This window comes from Nerophis ophidion, linkage group LG04, assembly GCF_033978795.1.
Source record: "Nerophis ophidion isolate RoL-2023_Sa linkage group LG04, RoL_Noph_v1.0, whole genome shotgun sequence".
Taxonomy (NCBI): domain Eukaryota; kingdom Metazoa; phylum Chordata; class Actinopteri; order Syngnathiformes; family Syngnathidae; genus Nerophis; species Nerophis ophidion.
Window position 1 is genome coordinate 18,561,508 of NC_084614.1, and position 26,804 is coordinate 18,588,311.

The following is a 26,804-nucleotide window of genomic DNA, read 5'->3' on the forward strand; positions in this document are numbered from 1 at the left end:
AAATATGTCAATATCGCGAAATGATTAAGTATGACACATAGAATGGACCTGCTATCCCCGTTTAAATAAGAAAATCTCATTTCAGTAGGCCTTAAATGTTTTTTTGTTTTTTTAAACAATTAACATTTATTAACAACATTATACCGATACCTATTTCCAGGTTCCTGTTATTGGCAGTTGAAACATACCAAGTGTTGGAGACAGAATTAGGAGTTTGAGTAGCAGTGTGTGGTTGTGGGCGTGTCGTTTGGTTTGAGGAGTTGTAGGTCACATGGGCACAGGTGGGTGTGTGCATAATTAGGTGTTTAAGGAGAGCTCATACACCTGTGTTTGAGGAAAGAGGAGAGGATATGTTTGGGGGGTGCCAGACTCTTTGTTTACTGCTGTTTTTTGTCACCATATTCTTTTCTTTTTTTTTTTGTCATCCTGTTTTGGAAAAAGGCACAAATGCACTCCAGAGTCAAAGGCGGATCATTCAAGAGACGAAGACACATTCTTATCCCTCAAGCGATCAAAAAAAGGGCGAGGAAGTCTCAACATCAAGGTAAAATATTACATTTGTTATTCCGAAATCTTGTCTGACTAGTACAGGGGTCTCAAACTCAATTCACCTGGGGGCCACTAGACGCAGAGTCTGGGTGAGGCTAGGACGCAAGACAATATTTCTTAAAATTTTTTTTGCATGTCTAGTTGTATAATGACATTTTAAATTGTATCCCTTGTGTGTGCAAATAAGACACGTCGGGTCGCCCCTGTGCTCAAAAAAGAAATATTGCATCTCCCACTTTTCCAGGAATTGTCTTTGCTCATCACTAACCTTTCTCTTCACTGCAGGCTTTGAAAAAGACATGTTTGGGGTTGTGGAATATATTTAGAATAGAATAGAATATATCTTTATTGTCATCGTACATTGTACAACGAAATTGTATGCGAACTAATTTAGTGCAAAAGTCATACATAAGAACATAGATAAATAGATAAAAATACATAAAAATACCAAGCATACAGCTCACATGCACAGTCATTATTGTTATCTTGTTATATTTCTATTTAGCCGACGCACGGAGAAGAATGTTATGTCCGCAATGTGTGCCGTCACGCTTTTCCTCCCTACAGCAACGCGGCGGTCGGCGGACAATAGCCGGGAAAGTACCAGGATAGCGAGCGCAAAAAAGAGACGGCCCCCTGGAGTGTTATTCGCCGTCATATAAAAAATATATGTAGTGTTCATCATGTGAGGCAATGCAAATTAAACATAACGGTTTGAATTGGTCCAGGTTATCGGGGACTGTTATTACTGACGGACAGGTGTCGCGGTGTGACTGCAGCCAGGCGCTAAGAAAACCCTAGTCTCCATGGCAATATCTCTGTCGCTTTCAAGCATTTGCCGCTTTTCCACTAATGCAGGGGTAGGCAATCCAGAACATTTGAAAAAGCCATTTTGGACCCAAATAACACAACGCTGTCAAGCGGCATTCATATAAAACTCGCGGGCCGCTCTAAAATTAAACTTTCAAAACTTGCGTGTCTGAGACCCCTGGACTAGAAGAAAGTAAAACATCAATTTTACATTTATTTTAAATGTATATTTAATTTATAATTTTTTTTATATATATTGTTTATTATTTCATCTTGAACCTGTCCGAACCGTAAAATTGTGATTTACCGTATTTTACGGATTATAAATCGCTCCGGAGTATACGTTGCACCGGCCGAAAATGCATAATAAAAAAGGAAAAAAACATATATACGTCACACTGGAGTATAAGTCGCATTTTTGGGGGAAATTTATTTGATAAAATCCAACACTAAAAATAGACATTTGAAAGGCAATTTAAAATAAATAAAGAATAGTGAACAACAGGCTGAATAAGTGTACGTCATATGAGGCATAAATAACCAACGGAGAAGGTGCCTGGTATGTTAACGTAACTTATTATGGTAAGAGTCATTCAAATAACTATAACATATAGAACATGCTATACCTTTACCAAACAATCTGTCACTCCTAATCGATAAATCCGATGAAATCTTCTTCCTCGATGTCGCTTCTAAACAACTCTGCCAACTCCAAAGGTATGCTTCGCTTCCTCTTGTCGTTTTCTGCTGCATATTTCACTACGTCCAGCTTGTAATCTGCAGTACATGATTTCCTTTTCGGTGCCATTTTTGTTCAGCCCTTCTCAGTTTTTATAATTTACCGCAAACGATGAAATGATCCATTTTAATAGCTACAGCAGTAGCATATAGCAGTTAGCATTTCATGACCCACAATGCACTTCTGCCATGACCCTCCCTCGCCTAATTCTTATTGGTTGACGTGTGTGTAATGATTGCTGACATTTCTCCGTCTCTTCTGCGAATGACATAAATAATATTATTTGGTATTTTACGGTAATGTGTTAATCATTTCACTCATAAGTCGCTCCCGAGTATATGTCGCACCCTGGGCCAAACTATAAAAAAAACTGTGACTTATAGTCCGAAAAATACGGTATTTGTATTGTTTAATCCAGGGCTGCCCCTAAACTTGGCGTGGCCTGACCTCTAGTTGGTCTTTAATCTTTCTTATGTATTATTATTTTTGTTGTTGTTGTTAAATAAATAAATGGGTTGTACTTGTATAGCGCTTTTCTACCTTCAAGGTACTCAAAGCGCTTTGACACTACTTCCACATTTACCCATTCACACACACATTCACACACTGATGGAGGGAGCTGCCATGCAAGGCGCTAACCAGCACCCATCAGGAGCAAGGGTGAAGTGTCTTGCTCAGGACACAACGGACGTGACGAGGTTGGTACTAGGTGGGGATTGAACCAGGGGCCCTCGGGTTGCGCACGACCACTCTTCCACTGCGCCACACACACACACACAAAGTATTGTTGACTTAATTTGGTTGGTATGGTTGCAACACGTGCCAAAGTAGTTGGGAAAGGGCATGTTCACCACTGTGTTACATCACCTTTTCTTTTAACAACACTCAAACGTTTGAGAACTGAGGAAACTAATTGTTGAAGCTTTGAAAGTGGAATTCTTTCCCATTCTTTTTTTTATGTAGAGCTTCAGTCGTTCAACAGTCCGGAGTCTCAGCTGTCGTATTATACGCTTCATAATGCGCCACATATTTTCAATGGGAAACAGGTCTGGACTGCAGGCGAGCCAAGAAAGTAACCGCACTCTTTTTTTTTTTACGAAGCCATGCTGTTGTAACACTTGTCTTGCTGAAATAAGCAGGGGCGTCCATGATAACGTTGCTTGGATGACAACATATGTTGCTCCAAAACCTGTTTGGACCTTTCAACATTAATGGTGCCTTCACAGATGTGTAAGTTACCCATGCCTTGGGCACTAATACACCCCCATACCATCACAGATACTGGCTTTTCAACTTTGCGCCTATAACAATTCGAATGGTTATTTTCCTCTTTGTTCTGGAGGACCCCACATCCTCTGTTTCCAAATATAATTTTAAATGTGAACTCGTCAGACAGTACCGCCTGAGGGATCAAAAGTCCGTAATATCATTGCTTGCATGCAGTGATTTCTCCAAATCCTCTGAACTTTTTGATGATTTTACGGACCGTAGATGGTAAAATCCCTAAATTCCTTGCAATAGCTCGTTGAGAAATGTTGTTCTAAAACTGTTCGACAATTTGTTTACAAATTGGCGACCCTCGCCCCATCCTTGTTTGTGAAGTACTTAGCATTTCATGGAAGCTGCTTTTATACCCAATCATGGCACCCACCTGTTCCCAATTAGCCTGCACACCTGTGGGATGATCCTTAGAAGTGTTGGATGAGCATTCCTCAACTTTATCAGTATTTATTGCCACCTTTCCCAACTTCTTTGTCACGTGGTACTGGCATCAAATTCTAAAGTTAATGATTATTTGCAACAACAACAAAATGTTTATCAGTGTGAACATCAAATATGTTGTCTTTGTAGCATATTCAACTGAATATGGGTTGAAAATGATTTGCAATCATTGTATTCCGTTTATATTTACATCTAACACAATTTCCCAACTCATATGGAAACGGGGTTTGTAGATAGTAATTTATTGATTCCTTCAGGAGAGTTCCTTCAGAAAAATTAACATTATGTGTGTGTGTGTGTGTGTGTGTGTGTGTGTGTGTGTGTGTGTGTGTATATATATATATACATATATATATATATATATATATATATATATATATATATATATATGTATATATATATATATATATATATATATATATATATATATATATATATATGTATATGTGTGTGTGTGTGTGTGTGTGTGTGTATATATATATATATATATATATATATATATATATATATATATATATATATATATATATATATATATATATATATATATATATATGTGTGTATGTATGTGTGTGTATGTATATGTGCATATATATATATATATATATATATATATATATATATATATATATATATATATATATATATATATATATATAATGTGTATGTATATGTATATATATATAATGTGTATGTATATGTGTATATTTATATATACACATGTATGTATATATGTGTGTGAATGCTAAAAGGTGAGCTATGAGGATGGATGTGTTGAGTCTGTACCTTGCTGGGTTTAATACATTTTACATTCCAGAATATTTATTTAGTTTGTGCATTTTTAATAAGTGGCGCCAGCGCCACCCGCAACCCCAAAAGGGAATAAGCGGTAGAAAATGGATGGATGGATGGAACAAATACTATGATGTCGCAACATTTTTTAACCCACCTTAAATTCACGTTGAGTTCTGATAAAACCGCTGCCATACCATGGCTATAACCTTACTAATCTTGCACATCCATGTTTTTAGTATTCATGTAGGATGCTAAAATGACATATTGGAATGATATATTTCATAAATATGCTTTAATAATTTGTTATGTTGGAAGCTAGCTGTTTTTCGAAATGTGATAACCTACAGAAAAGATGAGGCTCTGATGTTTACTTACAGTATTCCATTGTTTTTGCTACAGTAAATTCTGATCTACCTGCTTCTAACAAATCTTGCATTCTTGATAAATGAATAGAATCGTCCTCTCTGTCCTCTGCCTTTCCATATTTCCTGGACAATCATCGTGAAGTGACCCGAAGTCCACACTGTGATTCGGAAATTGCTAAAGTAATTGGTTTTGTCTTGGTAAAGCCCTCCTTCATCTTTATGTATTAGTGGCTGCTACTTCCCGCCTCTCGATTTATTCTCCAGCGAGTGCATTAAGTCCGCCAGAAACATCCATAATGGGGGGGGGGGGCTTTTTGATTTCAAAAAACGGGGGATAACAAAGGCGATTAGGCACAAACACACCTTTGAGTGTAGTGGGGTGGAAATGTGGATTTTACGAGGATGCTGAGTGCTTGTCTGATCATGTTTGTTTGTATTCATAGAAATCATTCAAGTCCTCTTCGCTGATGAACCAGCACTGATAATACAATATCCGGGGAAGGCAGGGGAAATGGAATGTTCCAGCATTGTGGGTTATAAGCGGCTGTGTCAGTCACAGACAAGCTCGGTTGGGAGTCAGTGGGTCGTGTGGCGAAGAAGACAGATTTGATCGCCACAGCCTGAAAATAAATAATGCACACGCTTTCCCCCCAACCTGTTGTTGCAAAGGTTTTTCCGAGTATCCCGGAATGAAGATTCTGCGCTGTAACCAAGCTCGACATGCATGATTTCACTCCTTCGCCTAAAACACGCTTAGAAGCGAACACGTTCTACTCAAAAACAAACAATCTATTGTATGAAAGCGATATTTTTTGGGGCGAAAAAGGTTGCAGTAGTGAACCAAAAACATGTAGTGTGTTGTTGCCACTTTTGTATATTTGTTGGTTGGGTGATGAGCCGAAGAGAGGCCAACGAGAAATCGTCGAACAAAAAGCTTTATTTGTTTCGAGGAGTCTCGAATTGGAACTGCAGCTCCAGGCACCAGTAAAAGATCATATAACTTTGTCTTAAATTTGAAAAACTTATTTTTCACTAAAGAAGGGTTCGGTGGATGCGCATATGAAACTGGTGGGGTTCAGTATCTCCAACAAGGTTAAAGGGGAACATATCACAATTTCAAAAGGGTTAAAAACAATAAAGATCAGTTCCCAGTGGCTTGTTGTATTTTTTGAAGTTTTTTTCAAAATTTTACCGGTCTCGGAATATCCCTAAAAAAGCTTTAAAGTGCTTGATTTTCGCTATTTGCGATGCGACTATCCATTTCCCTGTGACATCATACAGTGCTGCCAATGTAAACAAACAATTGCGAATATAGCAAGATATTGCGACATTAGCTCGGATTCAGACTCGGATTTCAGCGGCTTAAGCGATTCAACAGATTACGCATGTATTGAAACGGATGGTTGGAGTATGAAAGTATTGAAGAAAAAACTGAAGCTATTGAGCGAATAGCTATTCATAGCCATAGCATGGCCGAATAGCTGCGTTAGCATCGCCCGTAAAATGTGCGGACCAAACGATCAGGACTTTCGTATCTTGTGACACTGGAGCAACTTAAATCCGTTGATTGGTAAGTGTTTTTTTCGCATTAAATTTGGGTGGAAGGAAACGTAATATAGTTGCAAATGCATCTGCAGGTTATCCATACATCTCTGTGCCATGTCTGCTTTAGCACCGCCGGTAATTAGCATGTTAGCGTCGATTAGCGTAGCATGTTAGCATCGATTAACTGGCAGTCATGCCGCGACCAAATATGTCTGATTAGCACATTAGTCAACATCAACAAAACTCACCTTTGTGATTTTGTTGACTTTATCGTTGCAAATGCATCTGCAGGTTATCCATACATCACTGTGTCATGTCTGTCATCGCCGGTAAAATGTGGAGACACTCCCGCACATTCAATGGGGGTCTGGCGGCAGACACTTTCGCATCTTCGGGCCAGTGGTGCAACTTGAATCCCTCCCTGTTAATGTTGTTACACCCTCCGACAACACACCGACGAGGCATGATGTCTCCAAGGTTCCAAAAAGTAGTCGAAAAAACGGAAAATAACAGAGCTGAGACCCAATGTTTACAATGTGTTGAAAATGAAAATGGCGGCTGTATTACCTTGGCGACGTCACATTCTGACGTCATCGCTTCCAGAGCGATAAACAGAAAGGCGTTTAATTTGCCAAAATTCACCCATTTAAAGTTCGGAAATCGGTTAAAAAAATATATGGTCTTTTTTCTGCACCATCAAGGTATATATTGACGCTTACATAGGTCTGGTGATAATGTTCCCCTTTAAGAACCACTGCCTTAAAGGCCTACTGAAACCCACTACTACCGAGCACGCAGTCTGACAGTTTATATATCAATGATGAAATATTAACATTGCAACACATGCCAATACGGCCGGTTTAGTTTACTAAATTGCAATTTTAAATTTCCCGCGGAATTTCTTGTTGAAAACGTTGTGTAATGATGACGCGTGCGCGTGATGTCACGGACTGTCAGAACATATTAGCCCTGCACCATTTGCAACTAAAAGTCGTCTCTTTTCATCGCGCAATCAAACAGTATTCTGGACATCTGTGTTGCTGAATCTTTTGCAATTAGTTCAATTAAAAATGGAGAAGTCAACGTAGAAAGATAGAGTTGGGAAGCTTTAGCCATTAGCCACACAAACACACGGTGATTCCTTGTTTAAAAATTTCCGGTGGTGAAGCTTTACTATGGATCAGAGCGGTCAAGCGAACATGGATCCCGACCACTTGTCAACCGGCAGGTTTCGGTGAGAAAATTGTGGTAAAAAGTCGCCTCTTACCGGAGATCAGCTGAGCCTGCGCCGTCCATGCAGCTGCCGTCGACTTTCCTCAGAGACTGGCGTCAGGACACCCGTGGACACACCCCTCCGACTATCAGGTACTATTTAATCTCACTAAAACGCTAGCAACACAATAGAAAGATAAGGGATTTCCCAGAACTATCCTAGTAAATGTGTCTAAAAACATCTGCATCCGTCCCAATGCAATCGCCTTTTTTATTTTGTTATTTTTTTCTAGTCCTTCGCTATCAATATCATCATCCACAAATCTTTCATCCTCGCTCAAATTAATGTGGAAATTGTTCGTATTCTCGGTCCGAATAGCTCTTGCTGCTGGAGGCTCCCATTATAAACAATGTGAGGACGTGAGGAGCCCTCACCCTTGTGACGTCATCGTCTGCTACTTCCGTTAAAGGCGAGGCTTTTTTATCAGCACCAAAAGTTGCGAACTTTATCGTCGATGTTCTCTACTAAATCCTTTCAGCAAAAATATGGCAATATCGCGAAATGATCAAGTATGACACATAGAATGGACCTGCTATCCCCGTTTAAATAGAACATCTAATTTAAGTAGGCATTTAAATACCTTTTACACGGAGACAGTTACTCTTTGTTGTTCTAGCCTTGGAGTTGATCAGTCTGGACAACACCCAGTTTGTTGCTTGGCCAGTCAGCCTATTTCCTGTGATCGGTTTGAGTCGGGTGACCTCCGACCCCCTTTCCTCTACTCCTACTTATGAGGGCTTCCCACCAGATGTCGTTATTGTGTTTACACTTCCTCCTAAAATCCAACTGCTGCTATCCCTTAAGTTCCTCAATGTCCTTGGGGCAAGAGCTCCCACTTTCTGGATACGCTTGTGATGGACATGTGCACTTTTGGCCTTGGTAGAATAATCCTCTGAAGGATTCTGTGACCAAATACAAACATGCTTTTCACGATCGTATAAGAAAATGGTACACGATATAGTTTACCACACCACAAAAATCGTTTTAAAATATTCAACAATTTACTGCCATCTGGCGGATGTGGATAGTGCACACCCCAAACGTGTCACATTTCATGTGTCAGGTAAACCGCGACAAATGGGGCTGTATCAACCCTCTTCCTTCTGTATACCTGTTTTTGGGCAAGACAAACTCGATCTAGAACTACAAAACTCTAAACCAGTTGTGTAAATGGAACAGAATATAATAATTTGCAAATCCTTTTCAACTTATATTCAATTGAATAGACAGCAAAGACAAGATACTTAACGTTCAAACTGGAAACCTTTGTAGTTTTTTGCAAATATTAGCTCATTTGGAATTTGGTGCCTGCAACATGTTTCACAAAAGCTGGCACAAGTGTCAAAAAAGACTCAGAAAGTTAAAGAATAATCATCAAACAATTATTTGGAACATCCCACAGGTGAACAGGCTAATTGGGAACATGTGGGTGCCATGATTGGGTACAAAAGGAGGTTCCATTAAATGCCCAGTCATTCACAAACAAGGATCGGGCGAGGGTCACCTCTTTGTAAACAAATGCGTAAGCAAATTGTGAAACAGTTTAAGAACATTTCTCAACCAGCTGTTGCAAGGAATTTAGGGATTTCACCATCTACGGCCCATAGTATCATCAAAAGCTTCAGAGAATCTGGAGAAATCACTGCATGTAAGCGGCAAGGCTGAAAACCAACATTAAATGCCTTTGACCTTTTGGTACTGTATCAAAAACCGACATCATTTTGTAAAGAATATCACCACACAGGCTCAGGAACACTTCAGCAAACCACTTTCAGTAACTACAGTTTGTGTCTACATCTGTAAGTGCAAGTTAAAACTGTACTATGCACAATAAAGGCCTTTTATCAAGAACACCCAGAAACACTGCCGGCTTAGCTGGGCCCGAGCTTATCTAAGATGGACTGATGCACAATGTAAAAGTGTTCTGTGGTCTGATGAGTCTACATTTCAAATTGTTTTTGGAAACTGTGGACGTAGTGTCCTCCGGAACAAAGAGGAAAATAACCATATAACGGCGCAATATGAAGTTAAAAATGCGACAACTGTTGAACAACTTAAGCTGTACATCAGGCAAGAATGAGAAAGAATTTCACCTGAAAAACTTCAAAAATTGGTCTCCTCAGTTCCCAAATGTTTTACTAAGTGTTGTTAAAAGGAAAGGCTATGTAAGACAGTGGTAAAAATACCCCTGTGCCAACTTTTTTGTGATGTGTTGCTGCCATTAAATTTTAAGTTAAAGATTACTTGCAAAAAAAAAAAAATAGTTTCTCAGTCTTTGCAGTCTATTTGTTGCGGGAGAAGGACACACTCAGGGATGTTGTTTAGCTTTGTTTATTTATATACAATATTATGAAGTGTGAAACTAACCCAAAATGTGTATGTGTGCAGCTATGTGTAGTGATTATATGTTGTTGAGTGTTACCGGGAGTGTAGAGCGAGTTGCGGAAGTCCAAGAGGGCAAAGCAAGCTCGGAGATCCAGGGACAGGCAGGAGGTTAGTGGCAAGAGCGAGGCGTCAGAGCCCGTGTCAAGGCGGGAGGTGAAGATCTAAAAGGGCCGCCAGGGAACCAGAGGGAATACCGATAGACGAGACACCCTTCTTGTAACCAGGGAACGGTGGAAGACTGCTGTACAACAAATGAACACGGGGGAGGAGGATAAAACACAGAGAGAGAGAGAGAGAGAGAGAGAGAGCTATACGTGTCTGCTTACTGTACGGGAACAGGTAGCTACGTTCTGGCCCGGAACGCAGGTTTGCACTGGCTTAAGAAGCGCGGTGTCTCATCAGCTTCAAGTGTGCAGATTGCTGATTGATTGCAGCCACCTGCTGCGCAGATAAATGCGCATGGAATAGCGCCCAGGCCGTGACACTATTGAATTGAATATAGGTTGAAAAGGATTTTCCAATAAATGTATTCAGCTTTTATTTGCGAATTACACAGTGTGCCAACTTTACTGGTTTTGGTTTTGTAGAAAAGCCCTGGGAGAGCACAGACCTCCACCAGGTCAACCTTCCAATCGTTAAAAAAAAAAAGTCCTGATCAGCCCGGAAATGTAATCGCATGTTCCTTATCCCATTTTTTAACTCTGAAAGTTTCACCAAAACTTGCCCTTAGCATTTGGAGACAGAGACTGTCTTTGTCTCTGTGGGAGGAGGCGGGGCCGCAAGCATAGAAGTTGAAGTTTGTAACACAAACGTAAGGTAACATAGTAGAAATTATGTGGATCAGCCCCAAAATGTAATCACTTGTTCTTTATCTCATTCCTGAAAGTTACATTAGAGTCTGCCTGTAACTTTTTGAGCCATATATCAAGGAATGAAAAAAAAAAAGGGGGGGGGGAGCGAACACTCTTGTCAGTTTTCCACAGTCCTTATCTCTGCAAAGGCTTTTGGCGAATACACACACACACACACACACACACAGAAACACACACATACACACAGAAGCGTAAAGGTAAGGTAACGTAGAAGGAAGGATTTGGATCAGGCCCGAACTCCTATCAGTTGGTCCATTTTGCACATTTCCTAAAAGTTTTATAAAAAAAAATTGCCAAAAACCTTTTAAGGCTATTTTGCTATCTAACAGACTAAAATTCCAGATTACAATTTAGAGGAGACTATTCAACTGGTGGCCGGGGGGCCAAATTTGGCCTGTGATGTAAGACTATTATTCCCCAAAAGTTCAGTTCAAAACCTGGGAAACAAACATTTTTCGCAGCACATTCCTAAAAACACTTAAGTGCTCCTGATGTGTAAAGGAAGTTCGACCTCTGGAAGCACATTGGCAGATCTTTGCATTGACATTTTAACCCTGCATCGAACTATGTGGTCCAAACTTGTGATTTACATAACTGAGGCGTTCCTCAAGGCACCCCTTTAAGTCCTCTCCATTTTTGCCAATTTTTTTCCGCAAAGTAATTTAAGTAACTAAAATGTTGCTCTATCTTGTTTACTTCATAGGATAGATCTTTCTTGTCCTTGCACAAGTACAACAGAACTTTTTTTTCAGCACAAACCTGTTCTGGATTACACAAACAAACAGTGTAAAGGGTTACAGAACAGGAACGCTGATGAGTCGCCACAAGGCACCCCGTAAAAGAGGGGAAAAAAGTAAATGCTGGGGAAGGATGAGTTAAAATGTTTTTATCTAGACTGGGCTGCCAAGGGGGCCCAATCTGGAGTGGGGAAAAAACCTCCATAGCAAAGCTCATACACATATACATTACAACGTTTTACAACGTACAACAATTTTTTTGTAATTCATTAGTTGCAGAAAAGTGGTGTTCCTCAAGGCTCCATTTTAGGTCCTCATGTTATGATTTAAAAAGGGGAGATGACGGCAGACTAACACCAGGTGGCAGTAATGTCCAAACATGTATTTTATTTATATATCCATCCATTTTCTACCGCTTATTCCCTTTTGGGGTCGCGGGGGGCGTTGGCGCCTATCTCAACTACAATCGGGCGGAAAGCTGAGTACACCCTGGACAAGTCGCCACCTCATTGCAAGGCCAACACAGATAGACATACAACATTCATTCGTGTGTATATATATTAGGGCTGGGCAACGATTAAAAATTTTAATCAAAGTTAATCGCACTATTTCTCCGATTAATCGCGATTAACTGCATTGTATACGCAAAGCCCAATAATGAATTCAAAAGTAGTGTGTAGTGCACCTTTATTGGAATATTCTCCCACATGAACAAAAGCGCCAAAACATTTGTTGTGCAAACACAATTTAAATCAGTCCTTGTTAAACAGTAGCAGTTAAATAGCATATTTTATGAAAATCAACTCAAAAAATGTAAATACAAACATTTAAGCTTATTGCCACTGCCAGGGTATTTAAGTTATCCTGTTTGTTATGGAAAATAAATATAATCTACATACAAATCTCTGAGCCACAATCATAACATCTGAACAGGCAATTTCTTAGGTAACAGCAGAAACATTTTTTTTATCAGGGATCTTAAGTTTAAAAAACCTATATTATAGGTAGTGGGCTGTTTTAGGGAATTTTTGATCAAATTATCTGTAGTAGCAATATTATTAATGTTGAGTTTATTCTGCGTAGTGCACTTAAAATAATTATGACCATATCTAGGAATTGATATGATGGGAATTTTCCGATTGTTTGCTTGGTGCTTTGATAAACTGAACGCATCATATACATGGTACTATATTGTGATGTTATGAGCCAGGGAAAAAAGAACTACCCTACCCAGCATGCAACAGGAGTAACGAGCATGCGCGGTAGCCCGGTATAGGTTGTGTCGCCATCTTGTATGTTGTGATATGCACGCTCTGAAAGCGAACGTTAAGAACTCAGCCAACACTCCTCGTCTGCATTATTGATTAATAGACAGACAACACAAATACTCCGCTGCTTCACAGGCCGCTGGATGTAGCCGGCAAAGTATTCCCATGCTAGCTAGCCGGTCTAGCAAGCACGCGTCATTCAGTCCAAAACGGCCCGATCTATCCACATCCAGAATTGTCTGGCGGTCGTAAGTGATCCCGGAGTGACCACGCTGTAAGCCAGCCATGAAATTTGCAGAATTGTCCGGTATTTTTGCCAAATGTTCCATCTTTACCAAGAGCCCCTCGACGCCGCTGGCGACGCCATCTTGTTCAGAAAAGGCGTTAACAAAATAAAAGCATGTAAACAACATACGCAAATGTGCGATAAAATAATTGTCGGCGTTAATAGATTGATGAGTTAACTCATAATTAACGCATTAATTTGCCCACCCCTAATATATATATATATATATATATATATATATATATATATATATATATATATATATATATATATATATATATATATATATATATATATATATATATATATATATATATATATATAAATAATCAAACAATAAAAAATAAACTAAGGAAATGGAGTGTGAACTATATCCAAAAGGGAATGGGTGACACTCTATGTGAAGTATTTAGCTGACGTGTGTGTTACCAAATGTTGAGAAGAGACGAAAGAACACGGAAGTCCGTGGGGCAGGCAGATAATCCAGGGCGAGCGAGAAACGTCGAGAGGAACGTGTCCAAGCGGGAGGTCGAGAATCCAAAAGGGCAGTCCGGGAGGCAAGGGGAACAACAGAGGATCACAGGAGAACACGGGGAGCGACAGGTACAGAAGACTATATTCTGGCGAGCGATGGCAGGTTGTTCAGGCTTAAGAAGGCAGATCGCTCATCAAGGACAGGTGTGTTGATTGCCGAAGAATGATTGCAGCTGGTGGATGCTGCAGGGCGGAGACGTGCGTGGCGCGTCCCTGGATGTACGCGCCTGTGGGCGTGTCCCGAGGTGCGCACAGACGGATGAGCCGAGTTGGCAGGAGTCCGAGCCGTAACACCTCACTTTTTAAAAAGTAGGGCTAATTAACTGGTGGCTTTTGCAGCAAATTCCTTAAAAAAAAACAAAAAAAAACACTTAAGTGTCGAGCTTTTTTGCACAAGGTCCATCAAAACAGTAGAGTCCTCCTATAACGGACAAAATGAGACAAAAATCAAATGTCTACTGGAGAGGAACTGGTTGTCCAATATATACAAAATAAGATTAATGGTAATGGTTTCTTCACCACACCACAAAAAGAAGGAGCTGAGCCGGAAGGTAAAGCTCTCAATTTACCGGTCGATCTACGTTCCCATCCTCACCTATGGTCATGAGCTTTGGGTCATGAACGAAAGGATAAGATCACGGGTACAAGCGGCCTAAATGAGTTTCCTCCGCCGGGTGGCGGGGCTCTCCCTTAGAGATAGGGTGAGAAGCTCTGCCATCCGGGAGGAACTCAAAGTAAAGCCGCTGCTCCTCCACATCGAGAGGAGCCAGATGAGGTGGTTCGGGCATCTGGTCAGGATGCCACCCGAACGCCTCCCTAGGGAGGTGTTTGGGGCACGTCCAACCGGTAGGAGGCCACGGGGAAGACCCAGGACACGTTGGGAAGACTATGTCTCCCGGCTGGCCTGGGAACGCCTCGGGATCCCCCGGGAAGAGCTAGACGAAGTGGCTGGGGAGAGGGAAGTCTGGGTTTCCCTGCTTAGGCTGTTGCCCCCGCGACCCGACCTCGGATAAGCGGAAGATGATGGATGATGGATGGTAATGGTTTCTGCAAATGTGGCTCTCAAAACAATACATTTTAATAATTAATTATTAAAGGCCGACTTGTCCAGGGTGTAAGCCGCCTTCCGCCTGAATGCATCTGAGATAGGCTCCAGCATCCCCCACGAACCAAAAAGGGACAAGCGGTAGAAAATTGCTGGATCTTCCACTCCAGGTGATGATTACAAAATAAACATGTTCTTCCACCTCAGGAAATCTGAATATACAAACTGTTTATCCCCCTGCTCATGAATTGATGATTGTAACGCAATATTACTGAAATATTCCAAAATATTCACATATTATTATTGCTAAAAAAAATCTAGATTTTATAAATGTTTTATATTTTTTTCATATGATTGTTCGTAGTTAGCTGGCGAAGTGAAGTAAATTATATTTATATAGCGCATGGACTTAAAAGCACTTTACATAGTGAAAACCATCTTATAGGATGCATTTAAAGCATTGTGGGTGACACTGGGAGCAGGTGGGTAAAGGGTCTCGCCCAAGGACTATGACGGCGGCAGCGCGAATAAAACCTGACACCTTCAAGTTGCTGACACGGGCGCTCTACCGACCAGCCACGCCATCTTACCTGTGACCCTAATGAGGACCAGCGGCATAGAAAATTCCTAAATTGTTAGGTTTTTAGATTTATTTATGCATTTCGTCATGAAGGCTTTTCCCCCAGTGGTTTGTTTACAAACCCCGTTTCCATATGAGTTGGGAAATTGTGTTAGCTGTAAATATAAACGGAATACAATGATTTGCAAATCATTTTCAACCCATATTTAGTTGAATGCACTACAAAGACAAGATATTTGATGTTCAAACTCATAAACTTTATTTTTTATTCGCAAATAATTATTAACTTAGAATTTCATTGCTGCAACACTTTCCAAAGTAGTTGGGAAAGGGCATGTAAACCACTGTGTTACATCACCTTTTCTTTCAACAACACTCAATAAACGTTTGGGAACTGAGAAAACTAATTGTTGAAGCTTTGAAAGCGGAATTCTTTCCCATTCTTGTTTTATGTAGAGCTTCAGTCGTTCAACAGTTTGGGGTCTCCGCTGCCGTATTTTACGTTTCATATTGCGCCACACATTTTCGATGGGAGACAGGCCTGGACTGCAGGTGGGCCAGGAAAGTACCCGCACTCTTTTTTTACGAGGCATGCTGTTGTAACACTTGCTGAATGTGGCTTGGCATTGTCTTGCTGAAATAAGCAGGGGCGTCCATGAAAAAGACAGCAGCATATGTTGTTCCACAACCTGTATGTATCTTTCAGCATTAATGGTGCCTAAACAGATGGTTAAGTTACCCATGCCTTGGGCACTAATGCACCCCCATACTATCACAGATGCGGCTTTTGAACTTTGAGTCGATAACAGTCTGGATGGTTCGCTTCCCCTTTGGTCCGGATGACACGATGTTGAATATTTCCAAAAACAATTTGAAATGTGGACTCGTCCAACCACAGAACACTTTTCCACTTTGCATCAGTCCATCTTAGATGATCTCGGGCCCAGAGAAGCCGGCGGCATGTCTGGATGTTGTTGATAAATGGCTTTTGCTTTACATAGTAAAGCTTTAGTTAATGATTATAAAAAAAAAGTTTATCAGTTTGAACATCAAATATGTTGTTTGTAGCATATTCAACAGAATATGGGTTGAAGATGATTTGCAAATCATTGTATTCCGTTTATATTTACATCTAACACAATTTCCCAACTCATCTGGAAACAGGGTTGTAATAAATAATACATATTTTCCTCCTCGTGATATGGTGGCTTTATTAATAGATTTTGTGATATGTGGTCGCCAACTTGCCTCCATGTTGGTCCATTGCCACTATTTCCACCCGCGACATGTGTATTGGCTTTCCATCTTCTCTGTAAATTAAATCTGGGATCACCCAGCCTCCATCACCCGCACACCCATCCTTTTTTTTTCTTTTTTTTTTTCTTTTCTGCCACCCGTACAATCCACCAACCGCAGCCAGAAGCCACAGCAGCAAAGGATGAATTCCTGTGGTGAAAGACAAATTGTATTTCTTTTCCCCTCCCGGCTCCGAGATACACAGTCTGTAATTAATAAACATGAGGCCCTCGTTCTGTCGGTCTGACGTCTGGGGACATGTTGAACAAGGGTGTGTCCTCACTTTGATCTTCGTTAGGAGTCAGAGACACAGAAACGTATACTTCTGCATATTCTCGATAAATCCACGTAGCTGTTGACCGGGGCAAAATCTATTTTCCAACAAATAAAAGCTATGTGGATATGGGGGAGTGTCAGTGCCTGTTTTGGTTCTCAATATGCTGATAGGCTGAGGAAATGGGTTCCAACATTAGCATAGCTGTCATGTGAAACATATGGAGCCATGATGTCACATTCCCAGATGGCTCGGAGTCTAGTGGTCGTAAAATAATTCCTAGTTTGTGTTTGCATATTATGGACTACATGTACAAAGTTATATGGCAATCTGAAACGTTTGAAACTAGGGATGTCCGATAATGGCTTCTTTGCCGATATTCCAATATTGTCCAACTCTTAATTACCGATACCGATATGAACTGATGCTGATTTATACAGTCGTGGATTTAACACAATATTCTGCCTAATTTTGTTGTGATGCCCCGCTGGATGCATTAAACAATGTAACAAGGTTTTCCGAAATAAATCCACTCAAGTTATGGGAAAAAATGCCACTGGCACTGCCATATTTATTATTGACGTCACAAAGTGCATTTTTTTTCAACATGCCTCAAAACAGAAGCGCGTAATTTGGGACATGCTTTGGTGTATATTGTAGCGTCCCGGAAGAGTTAGTGCTGCAAGGGGTTCTGGGTATTTGTTCTGTTGTGTTACGGTGTGGATGTTCTCCCGAAATGTGTTTTGTCATTCTTGTTTGGTGTGGGTTCACAGTGTGGCGCATATTTGTAACAGTGTTAAAGTGTCAGGACTATGGCGTGGATTTGTTTTGCTCCTTCGACGCAGCGCGATTACAGGACGAGCCAGGCCTGAGTTCAGGTTCATGTTTATTTAAACACTATAATACAAAATAAACAAACTAAGGGCGCTCATAATGAGGTACAGAACTTGGCTACAAAAATATAAACCAAAACACTTGCTCGATTGGCATGAATGATAATGAATAGACAAAAGATACTATCAACGATACTCAATAAACCAAAAACTAGCACTGAGGCAAAAAATACAAAAGGTTCACGTGGCGTAGTCGAAATAAAGTAGCAGCGTGGCAAGGCATGAAGGGTGCGTGGTCGTGGTCAAAATATGCAGGCATCTACAAAAGGCAAAGTTCCCAGAATGATGAACAGAAAGCACTGGCTGTGGTAATAGAAAACAGGTGTGAGAGGCTGAGGACCGGGGCGCGACTTAAGGGGACCAGGTGGAAACTAATAGGTTGGCATGGAAACAAACAAAACCAGGAAGTGCAAAACATGACTGAATGTCCAAAACATGACAAAACAAAACATGATCCATAGGTGTGATATAAAGTTGTTCATACGGCCACCCTCAGTATGACCTGTATGGCTGTTGACCAAGTATGTTTTGCATTCACTTGTGTGTGTGTGTGTGTGTGTGTGGAAAGCTTTGTTTTCTGATAGTTCCGACAATAACCGCTTGATTGCCATTTGTTGTGATGACGTACCTTTTCCTGAAAATAGCCTAATTTCTGTGTAAAATGTGTTGGTTAGAGATATTTTTAATTTTCCTGAAGGATCTCTCCTGAAGGAATCAATAAAGTACTATCTATCTATATGTTATTGACAAAATGCTTGTCTATTCGGCTGTTATGGTCCCATCAGCTGAAACCCTTCGTAAGAGGCAATTGAAGTTTGCATTTTCTTGGAGTAGCCCAGTCGATTCAACTGGATTCCGCAGCCTGTTTGGGAACCTCAGTCATTGAGAAGAGGAGGGGATCTCAGAATTTTGACCATGATTGCAGTTATACTTGCCAACCCTCCTGATTTTCCCGGGAGACTCCCGAATTTCAGGGCCCCTGCCGAAAATCTCCCGGGGCTACCATTCTCCCGATTTCCACCCGGACAATAATATTGGGGGCGTCCTCTACAACACGTCATCACGTCCGCTTTTCCTCAGCACGCCGGCCCAGTCACATAATATCGACGGCTTTTCACACACATAAGTAAATGCAAGGCATACTTGGTCAACAGCCATACAGGTCCCACTGAGGGTGGCCGTATAAACAACTTTAACACTGTTACAAATATGCGCCACACTGTGAACCCACACCAAACAAGAATGACAACCACATTTTGGGAGAACATCCGCACCGTAACACAACATAAATACCCAGAAGCCCTTGCAGCACTAACTCTTCCGGAACGCTACAATATACACCCCCGCTATCACCAAACCCCGCCCACCTCAACCACGCCCCATCACCATCTCCCAAATTTGGAGGTCTTTTACTCTGGTACAAATATGTGCCACTCTGTGAACCCACACCAAACAAGAATAACGAACACATTTAGGGAGAATATCCGCACCGTAACACAACAGAACAAATAACCAGAACCCCTTGCAGCACTAACTCTTCCGGGACGCTACAATATACACCCACCGCTACGCCCGCTCCCCTAATCCTGCCGACCTCAACCTTTTCATGCTCACTTAGGGAGAGCATGTCCCAAATTCCAAGCTGCTGTTTTGAGGCATGTTAAAAAAAAAAATGCACTTTGTGACTTCAATAATAAATATGGCAGTGCCATGTTGGCATTTTTTTCCCCATAACTTGAGTTGATTTATTTAGGAAAACCTTGTAATATTGTTTAATGCATCCAGCGGGGCATCACAACAAAATTAGGCATAATGTGTTAATTCCACTAACTCTTCCGGGACGCTATAATATACACCCCCGCTACCACCAAACCCGCCCACTTCAATCCCGCCCGCCCACCTCAATCACGCCCCCCCCCCCCCCCCCCCCCCAACATCTGCAAAATTCGGAGGTCTCGAGGTTGGCAAGTATGCACGTAATATCTACGCCTTTTCACACACACACGTGAATGCAAGGCATACTTGGTCAACAGCCATACAGGTCACACTGAGGGTGGCCGTATAAACAACTTTAACACTGTTAAAAATATGCGCCACACTGTGAACCCACACCAAACAAGAATGACAAACACATTTCGGGAGAACATCCGCACTGTAACACAACCGAACAAATACCCATATGCCCTTGCAGCACTAACTCTTCTGGGACACTATAATATACAACCCCGCCCACCTCAACCTCCTAATACTCTCTCAGGGAGAGCATGTCCCAAATTCCAAGCTGCTGTTTTGAGGCATGTTCCAAAAAATAATGCACTTTGTGACTTGAATAATAAATATGGCAGTGCCATGTTGGCATTTTTTTCCCCATAACTTGAGTTGATTTATTTAGGAAAACCTTGTAATATTGTTTAATGCATCCAGCGGGGCATCACAACAAAATTAGGCATAATAATGCGTTAATTCCACGACTGTATGTATCGGTATCGGTTGATATTGGTAATTAAGAGTTGGACAATATCAGGATGTCGGCAAAAAAGCCATTATCGGACATCTCTACTTTCTAATGTTGCAAAAATGTGTAGAATAAATATTGAATTTCAGCATTTCTGTCAACAAAGATTTGCTTCAGCCTGTTACACATAGTCATTTTGATAGTAGGCTCATATAGCTAATTTAGTCATTTATTCATTATAAGACAGATTTTTTGTATTTTTGGTCCTCTTTTAACGTTTCGGGTTGCCGACCCCTGCTTTAGTAGAGCAGCCCTTTGACCTTCATATTTGTAAGACGCGTGAACGATAAGCAAACCACTTTACATTGTTATATAACAGCTGCAAACCACGACGGCAGCGTGGTCAACCTCACGAGGGGGGAGGGTCAGTTTTAATTTCGCCGACGCAAATGGACATGTCCCCCCCGCCTTGTGAAAAGGTCAGCGCGGCGACACGGCGAGTGGTTTTTGATGACAAGTGACAATGACATCACTTCTCGCCGTGCAGATGCACAGTAGCCCCGCTCCTGGCACCGGGGTGGAGTTTATTGCTCTTACATGTCCTCGCATCAAATCCATTCCGCAAATAGAGGAAGAATGTAGGTCGCATACGATGAAAGATGACTTATTCATTATATTGCCATGCAACATTCCTTGTTGTGTCTCAATGTATAATTAATCAGCGCCATTGAAATGCCTTTTTGACTAATGAGAGATAAAGAATATCCAAACAGCATTGAAGGGAGAAAGCGATTTGAATCTATTTTAGCTCTCAGTGCAATTATTAAAGGGATTCGGGAAGCGTGACCAGAATGAATGTTTCTCGGGGGATTGGACCTGACGCGTGCTGGTGCTCCCTTTTTAAATGTGGAACATTATCACAATTTCTGAAGGGTTAAAACCAAAAAAATCAGTTCCCAGCGGCTTATTTTATTTTTCAAAGTTTTTCTCAAAATTTTTACCCATCACGCAATATCCCGAAAAACGGCTTCAAAGTGCCTGATTTTAACCGTCGTTATATTCACCCGTCCATTATCCTGTGACCACACAGAAACAAACATGGCGGATAGCACAGAAAGGTATAGCGATATTAGCTCGGATTCAGACTCGGATTTCAGCGCTGTAAGCGATTGAACAGATTACGCATGTATTGAAACGGATGGTTGGAGTGTGGAGGCAGGTACCGAAAACGAAATTAAAGAAGAAACAGAAGCTTTTGAGCCATATCACGGAAGGAAGCGCGGACGAATTCGGCGATCGCCTTCTAACCAACGATTGGTATGTGTTTGTTTGGCATTAAATGTGGGTGGAGGGAAAGGCTGGATGCAAATATAGCTACAAATGAGGCATAATGATGGATGGATAGATAGATAGATAGTACTTTATTGATTCCTTCAGGAGAGTTCCTTCAGGAAAATTAAAATTCCAGCAGCAGTGTACAGAGTTGAGATCAATTAAAAAAAAAGTTAAAGTAAATAATGGGGGTTTAAATGGAAACAAAATACAGAAATATTACAATAACAATAAAATTAAAAGCAACAATGGGAATAAAAATATAACAGTAAAATAAGAATATAACTAGACAAAGTGATGCGATATGTACATACAGCTAGCCTAAATAGCATGTGAGCATCAATTAGCTTGCAGTCAGGCCGTGACCAAATATGTCTGATTAGCACACTCCACGAAAGTCAATAACATCAACAAAACTCACCTTTGTGATTTCGTTGACTTTATCGTTGGAAATGGATCTGCTTTGAGTGTCGCAGGATATCCACACATTCTTGCCATCTCTGTCGTAGCATAGCTGTCGTCGGTACAGTGTGCAGAACAAACGAGGGACTTGAGCATCTTTTGACACTGGTGCAACTTGAATCCGTTGATTGGTGTGTGTTTGTTTGGCATTAAATGTGGGTGGAAAGAAAGGCTGGATGCAAATATAGCTACAAATGAGGCATAATGATGCAATTTGTACGTACAGCTAGCCTAAATAGCATGTGAGCATCAATTAGCTTGCAGTCAGGCCGTGACCAAATATGTCTGATTAGCACACTCCACAAAAGTCAATAACATCAACAAAATTCACCTTTGTCATTTCGTTGACTTTATCGTTGGAAATGCATCTGCTTTGAGTGTTGTAGGATATCCAATCATTCTTGCCATCTTTGTGCCGCCTCTGTCGTAGCATAGCTGTCGTCGGTACAGTGTGCAGAACAAACGAGGGACTTTCGCGTCTTTTGACACTGGTGCAACTTGAATCCGTTGATCGGTATGTGTTTGTTTGGCATTAAATGTGGGTGGAGGGAAAGGCTGGATGCAAATATATCTACAAATGAGGCATAACGATGCAATATGCACATACAGCTAACCTAAATAGCATGTTAGCATCGATTAGCTTGCAGTCATGCCGTGACCAAATATGTCTGATTAGCACACTCCACAAAAGTCAATAACATCAACAAAACTCACCTTTGTGATTTCGTTGACTTTATCGTTGGAAATGCATCTGCTTTGAGTGTCGCAGGATATCCACACATTCTTGCCATCTCTGTGCCGTCTCTGTCGTAGCATAGCTGTCGTCGGTACAGTGTACAGAACAAACGAGGGACTTGAGCATCTTTTGACACTGGTGCAACTTGAATCCGTTGATTGGTATGTGTTTGTTTGGCATTAAATGTGGGTGGAAAGAAAGGCTGGATGCAAATATAGCTACAAATGAGGCATAACGATGCAATATGTACATACAGCTAGCCTAAACAGCATGTTAGCCTCGATTAGCATGCCGTGACCACTGATATGTCTGATTAGGGCACTCCACGTAAGTCAACTTGAATCCGTCCCTGATCGTGTTGTTACACCCTCCGACAACACACCGACGAGGCATGATGTCTCCAAGGTACGGGAAAACAGTTGAAAAATCGGAAAATAACAGAGCTGATTTGACTTATGTATGTAATGTTTTTGAGAAAATGGCGGGTCGCTTCACAATGTGACGTCACGGGTGAAAGGTCATCGCCCCGACAGGCGAACAATTGAAAGGCGTTTAAATCGCCAAATTCACCCTTTTAGAGTTTGGAAATCGGTTAAAAAAACATGGTCTTTTTTTCTGCAACATCAAGGTATATATTGACACTTACATAGGTCTGGTGATAATGTTCCCATTTAAAGGGCCCCTCTCACGCAGACATTGGCACATACATCAGTTCTGGACCTAAAAAGGATGTCAACGAGTATAATTCACCCCCAAATAGACACTGTGGTGATTCTGAGTTTCTTTTTTTTTCGGTGAGTCTGAGCACATTCTGGGCCGCTCACTTGTAGCTCCAAAATGTGGGTGGGGCCTGCATTAGCCTGATGATGTCACCTACAGAAGACTGGCGGCAATTACATTACTACTAAAGGTTTGCGTCTGCTAAAACATGTGCAAAGCTGGCCGACTAAACTTGCGCAAAGTGGATTGCGTCTGTTACGTGAGGAAAATAAGGAGTGCAATCCATTGCATCCAAGGTATGTGCAAACTGACACGTGAGTTTCGCGCACGGCTGTGAGAAAGGAGGCGCTGGTGCTGCAAAAACGGAAGATGGACTGGGAATCCTGCGTCGTGTGTGTGTGTGAGTGAGACTATGTATATCTGTGTATATATATATGTGTGTGTGTGTGTCAACATATTTGGACTGTCAGAAATAGAAACAATAGACTAAGGACATTCCTCTTTTCAGCAATTTTCTTTTATAATTTAACAGCTGCATGCTGGGTGATACAAGGGTCTGATTACAACGAATGAATGCGTTTGTTGCCGTTTTTAAATGTTTTTTTCACACAAGTGTGTGTGTGTGTGTGACTGTATATCTGTGTATATATATATATGTGTGTGTGTGTGTGTGTGTGTGTGTGTGTGTGTGTGTATATATACGTAAATGTGTGTGTGTATGTATATGTGTGTATATATGTACGTATATGTTTATACATGTGTATATATATATTTGTGTATATGTATGTATATGTGTGTGTGTATTATATATATATATATATATATATATATATATATATATATATATATATATATATATATATATACTGTGTGTGTGTGTATATATATATATGTGTGTGTGTATATAAATGTGGGAATTAATTTATTACAAACTTGCAAGTGATTAATGCGTATTTAGTGAAGCGAAAAGAAATGTAAAACTGCATCAATTTAAATTAATTAAAGACTTAATTGAATCCTCACAATTTGATTACGATTCAGTAGCTACGATTCGACTAAAAATTGATTGATGCATTTTTTATCCATGCAAATTGATGCAGTTTTCCTTTCACTAAATAAATGTTAATTGCTTGCAACTTAAAAAAAAAGAAAACTAATTTGTAATAAGAAACAGTCATATGAATTCCCACATTTATTAAATTAATGGAAATCCATGCAAAACTGAACTATAAGTGTCGTATAATGAAGGAGCTGGTCGGATCTCTCCATGTAGCTCGCTGCAGTCAGCTGAATTGTAGAACTGTCTGCATTACTTTATGTATAAAGTATTTATTTTTATTTATTTATGTATGTATGTATAAATCAATTATTGATGTTTACTAATCGATTTTGTAATTGTACATCTCCAAATTGTGATACATCGAAAAATCGATTAACCTCACCTCTCATAGAAGTGTGTGTATATGTATAAATAAGTGAATATATAATTTTATACTTGATATTAAACCGTGTGATCTGCTTATAGGGAGTGGCCGCACGGTGATATCCTTTATTTACAGTTGGGAACAAAAGTTTACACACACTTGTAAAGAACATAAAGTCATGGCTGTGTTGAGTTTCCAATATTTTTTACAACTCTTATTTTTTGTGATAGTAGTACATTCTTGTTGGTCTTAAACATTCATCAAGTTTGGTTCTTTTATGAATTTATTCCGGGTCTACTGAAAATGTGAGCAAATCTGCTGGGTCAAAAGTATACATACAGCAATGTTAATATTTGGTTACATGTCCCTTGGCAAGTTTCACAGCAATAAGGCACTTTTGGTATGAATTTTTGACAAAATTCGTGCAGTTCAGCTAAATTTGTTGGTTTTCTGACACGGACTTGTTTCTTCAGCATTGTCCACATGTTTAAGTCTGGACTTAAAAAACATTCTAAACCTTTAATTCTAGCCTGATTCAGCCATTCCTTTACCACTTTTGACATGTATTTGGGGTCATTGTCCTGTTGGAAGACCCAACTGCGCCCGAGACCCAACATCTGGGCTGATGATTTTAGGTTGTCCTGAAGCATTTGGAGGTAATCCTCCATTTAATGCACCAGTTCCATTGGCAGCAAAACAGGCCCATAGCATAATACTATACCAACACCATGATTGACGGTAGGTGTGGTGTTCCTGGAATTAAAGGCCTCACCTTTTCTCCTCCAAACATACTGCTGGGTATTGTGGCCAAACAGCTCAGTTTTTGTTTCATCTGACCACAGAACTTTGCTCCAGAAGGTCTCATATTTGTCCATGTGATGTCAGATGAAACAAAAATTGAGCTGTTTGGCCACAATACCCAGCGATATTTTTGGAGGAGAAAAGGTGAGGCCTTTAATCCCAGGAACACTATCCCCTCTGGGCTTGTTTTGCTGCCAATGGATCTGGTGCTTTGAATGGGACAATGAAAAAGGAGGATTACCTCCAAATTCTTCAGGACAACCTAAAATCACCAGCCCGGAGGTTGAGTCTTGGGCGCAGTTGGGTGTTCTAACAGGACAATGACCCCAAACACACGTCAAAATGTGTGTAAATCAAGCTAGAATTAAAAGTTTTAGAATGGCCTTCCCAAAGTCCTGACTTAAACGTGTGGACAATGCTGAAGAAACAAGTCCGTGTCAGAAAACCAACACATTTAGCTGAACTGTACCAATTTCGTCAAGAGTGGTCAAAAATTCAAGCAGAAGCTTGTGGATGGCTACCAAAAGTGTCTTATTGCAGTGAAACCTGCCGAGGGACATGTAACCAAATATTAACATTGCTGTATGTATACTTTTGACCCAGCAGATTTGCTCACATTTTCAGTAGACCCATAATAAATTCATAAAAGAACCAAACTTCGTGAATATTTTTTGTGACCAACAAGTATGAGCTCCAATCACTCAGTCACAAAAAAAATAAAAAATTGTAGAAAGTATTGGAAACTCAACACAGCCATGAGATTATGTACAAACCCCGTTTCCATATGAGTTGGGAAATTGTGTTAGATGTAAATATAAACGGAATTAAATGATTTGCAAATCATTTTCAACCCATATTCAGTTGAATATGCTACAAAAACAACATATTTGATGTTCAAACTCATAA

At 40.5% G+C, this 26,804-nt stretch overlaps 1 protein-coding gene across 1 annotated transcript in view; it reads left to right on the plus strand.

Moving 5' to 3' along the window:
* Positions 1 to 26,804, plus strand: part of LOC133552155 (uncharacterized) — an 89,630-nt gene that overhangs the window by 53,282 nt on the left and 9,544 nt on the right. Inside the window, exon 3 of the mRNA XM_061899511.1 lies at positions 442 to 544. Coding sequence (XP_061755495.1) covers positions 442 to 544 — 103 coding nt within the window. The remainder of the gene's footprint in view (positions 1 to 441; positions 545 to 26,804) is intronic.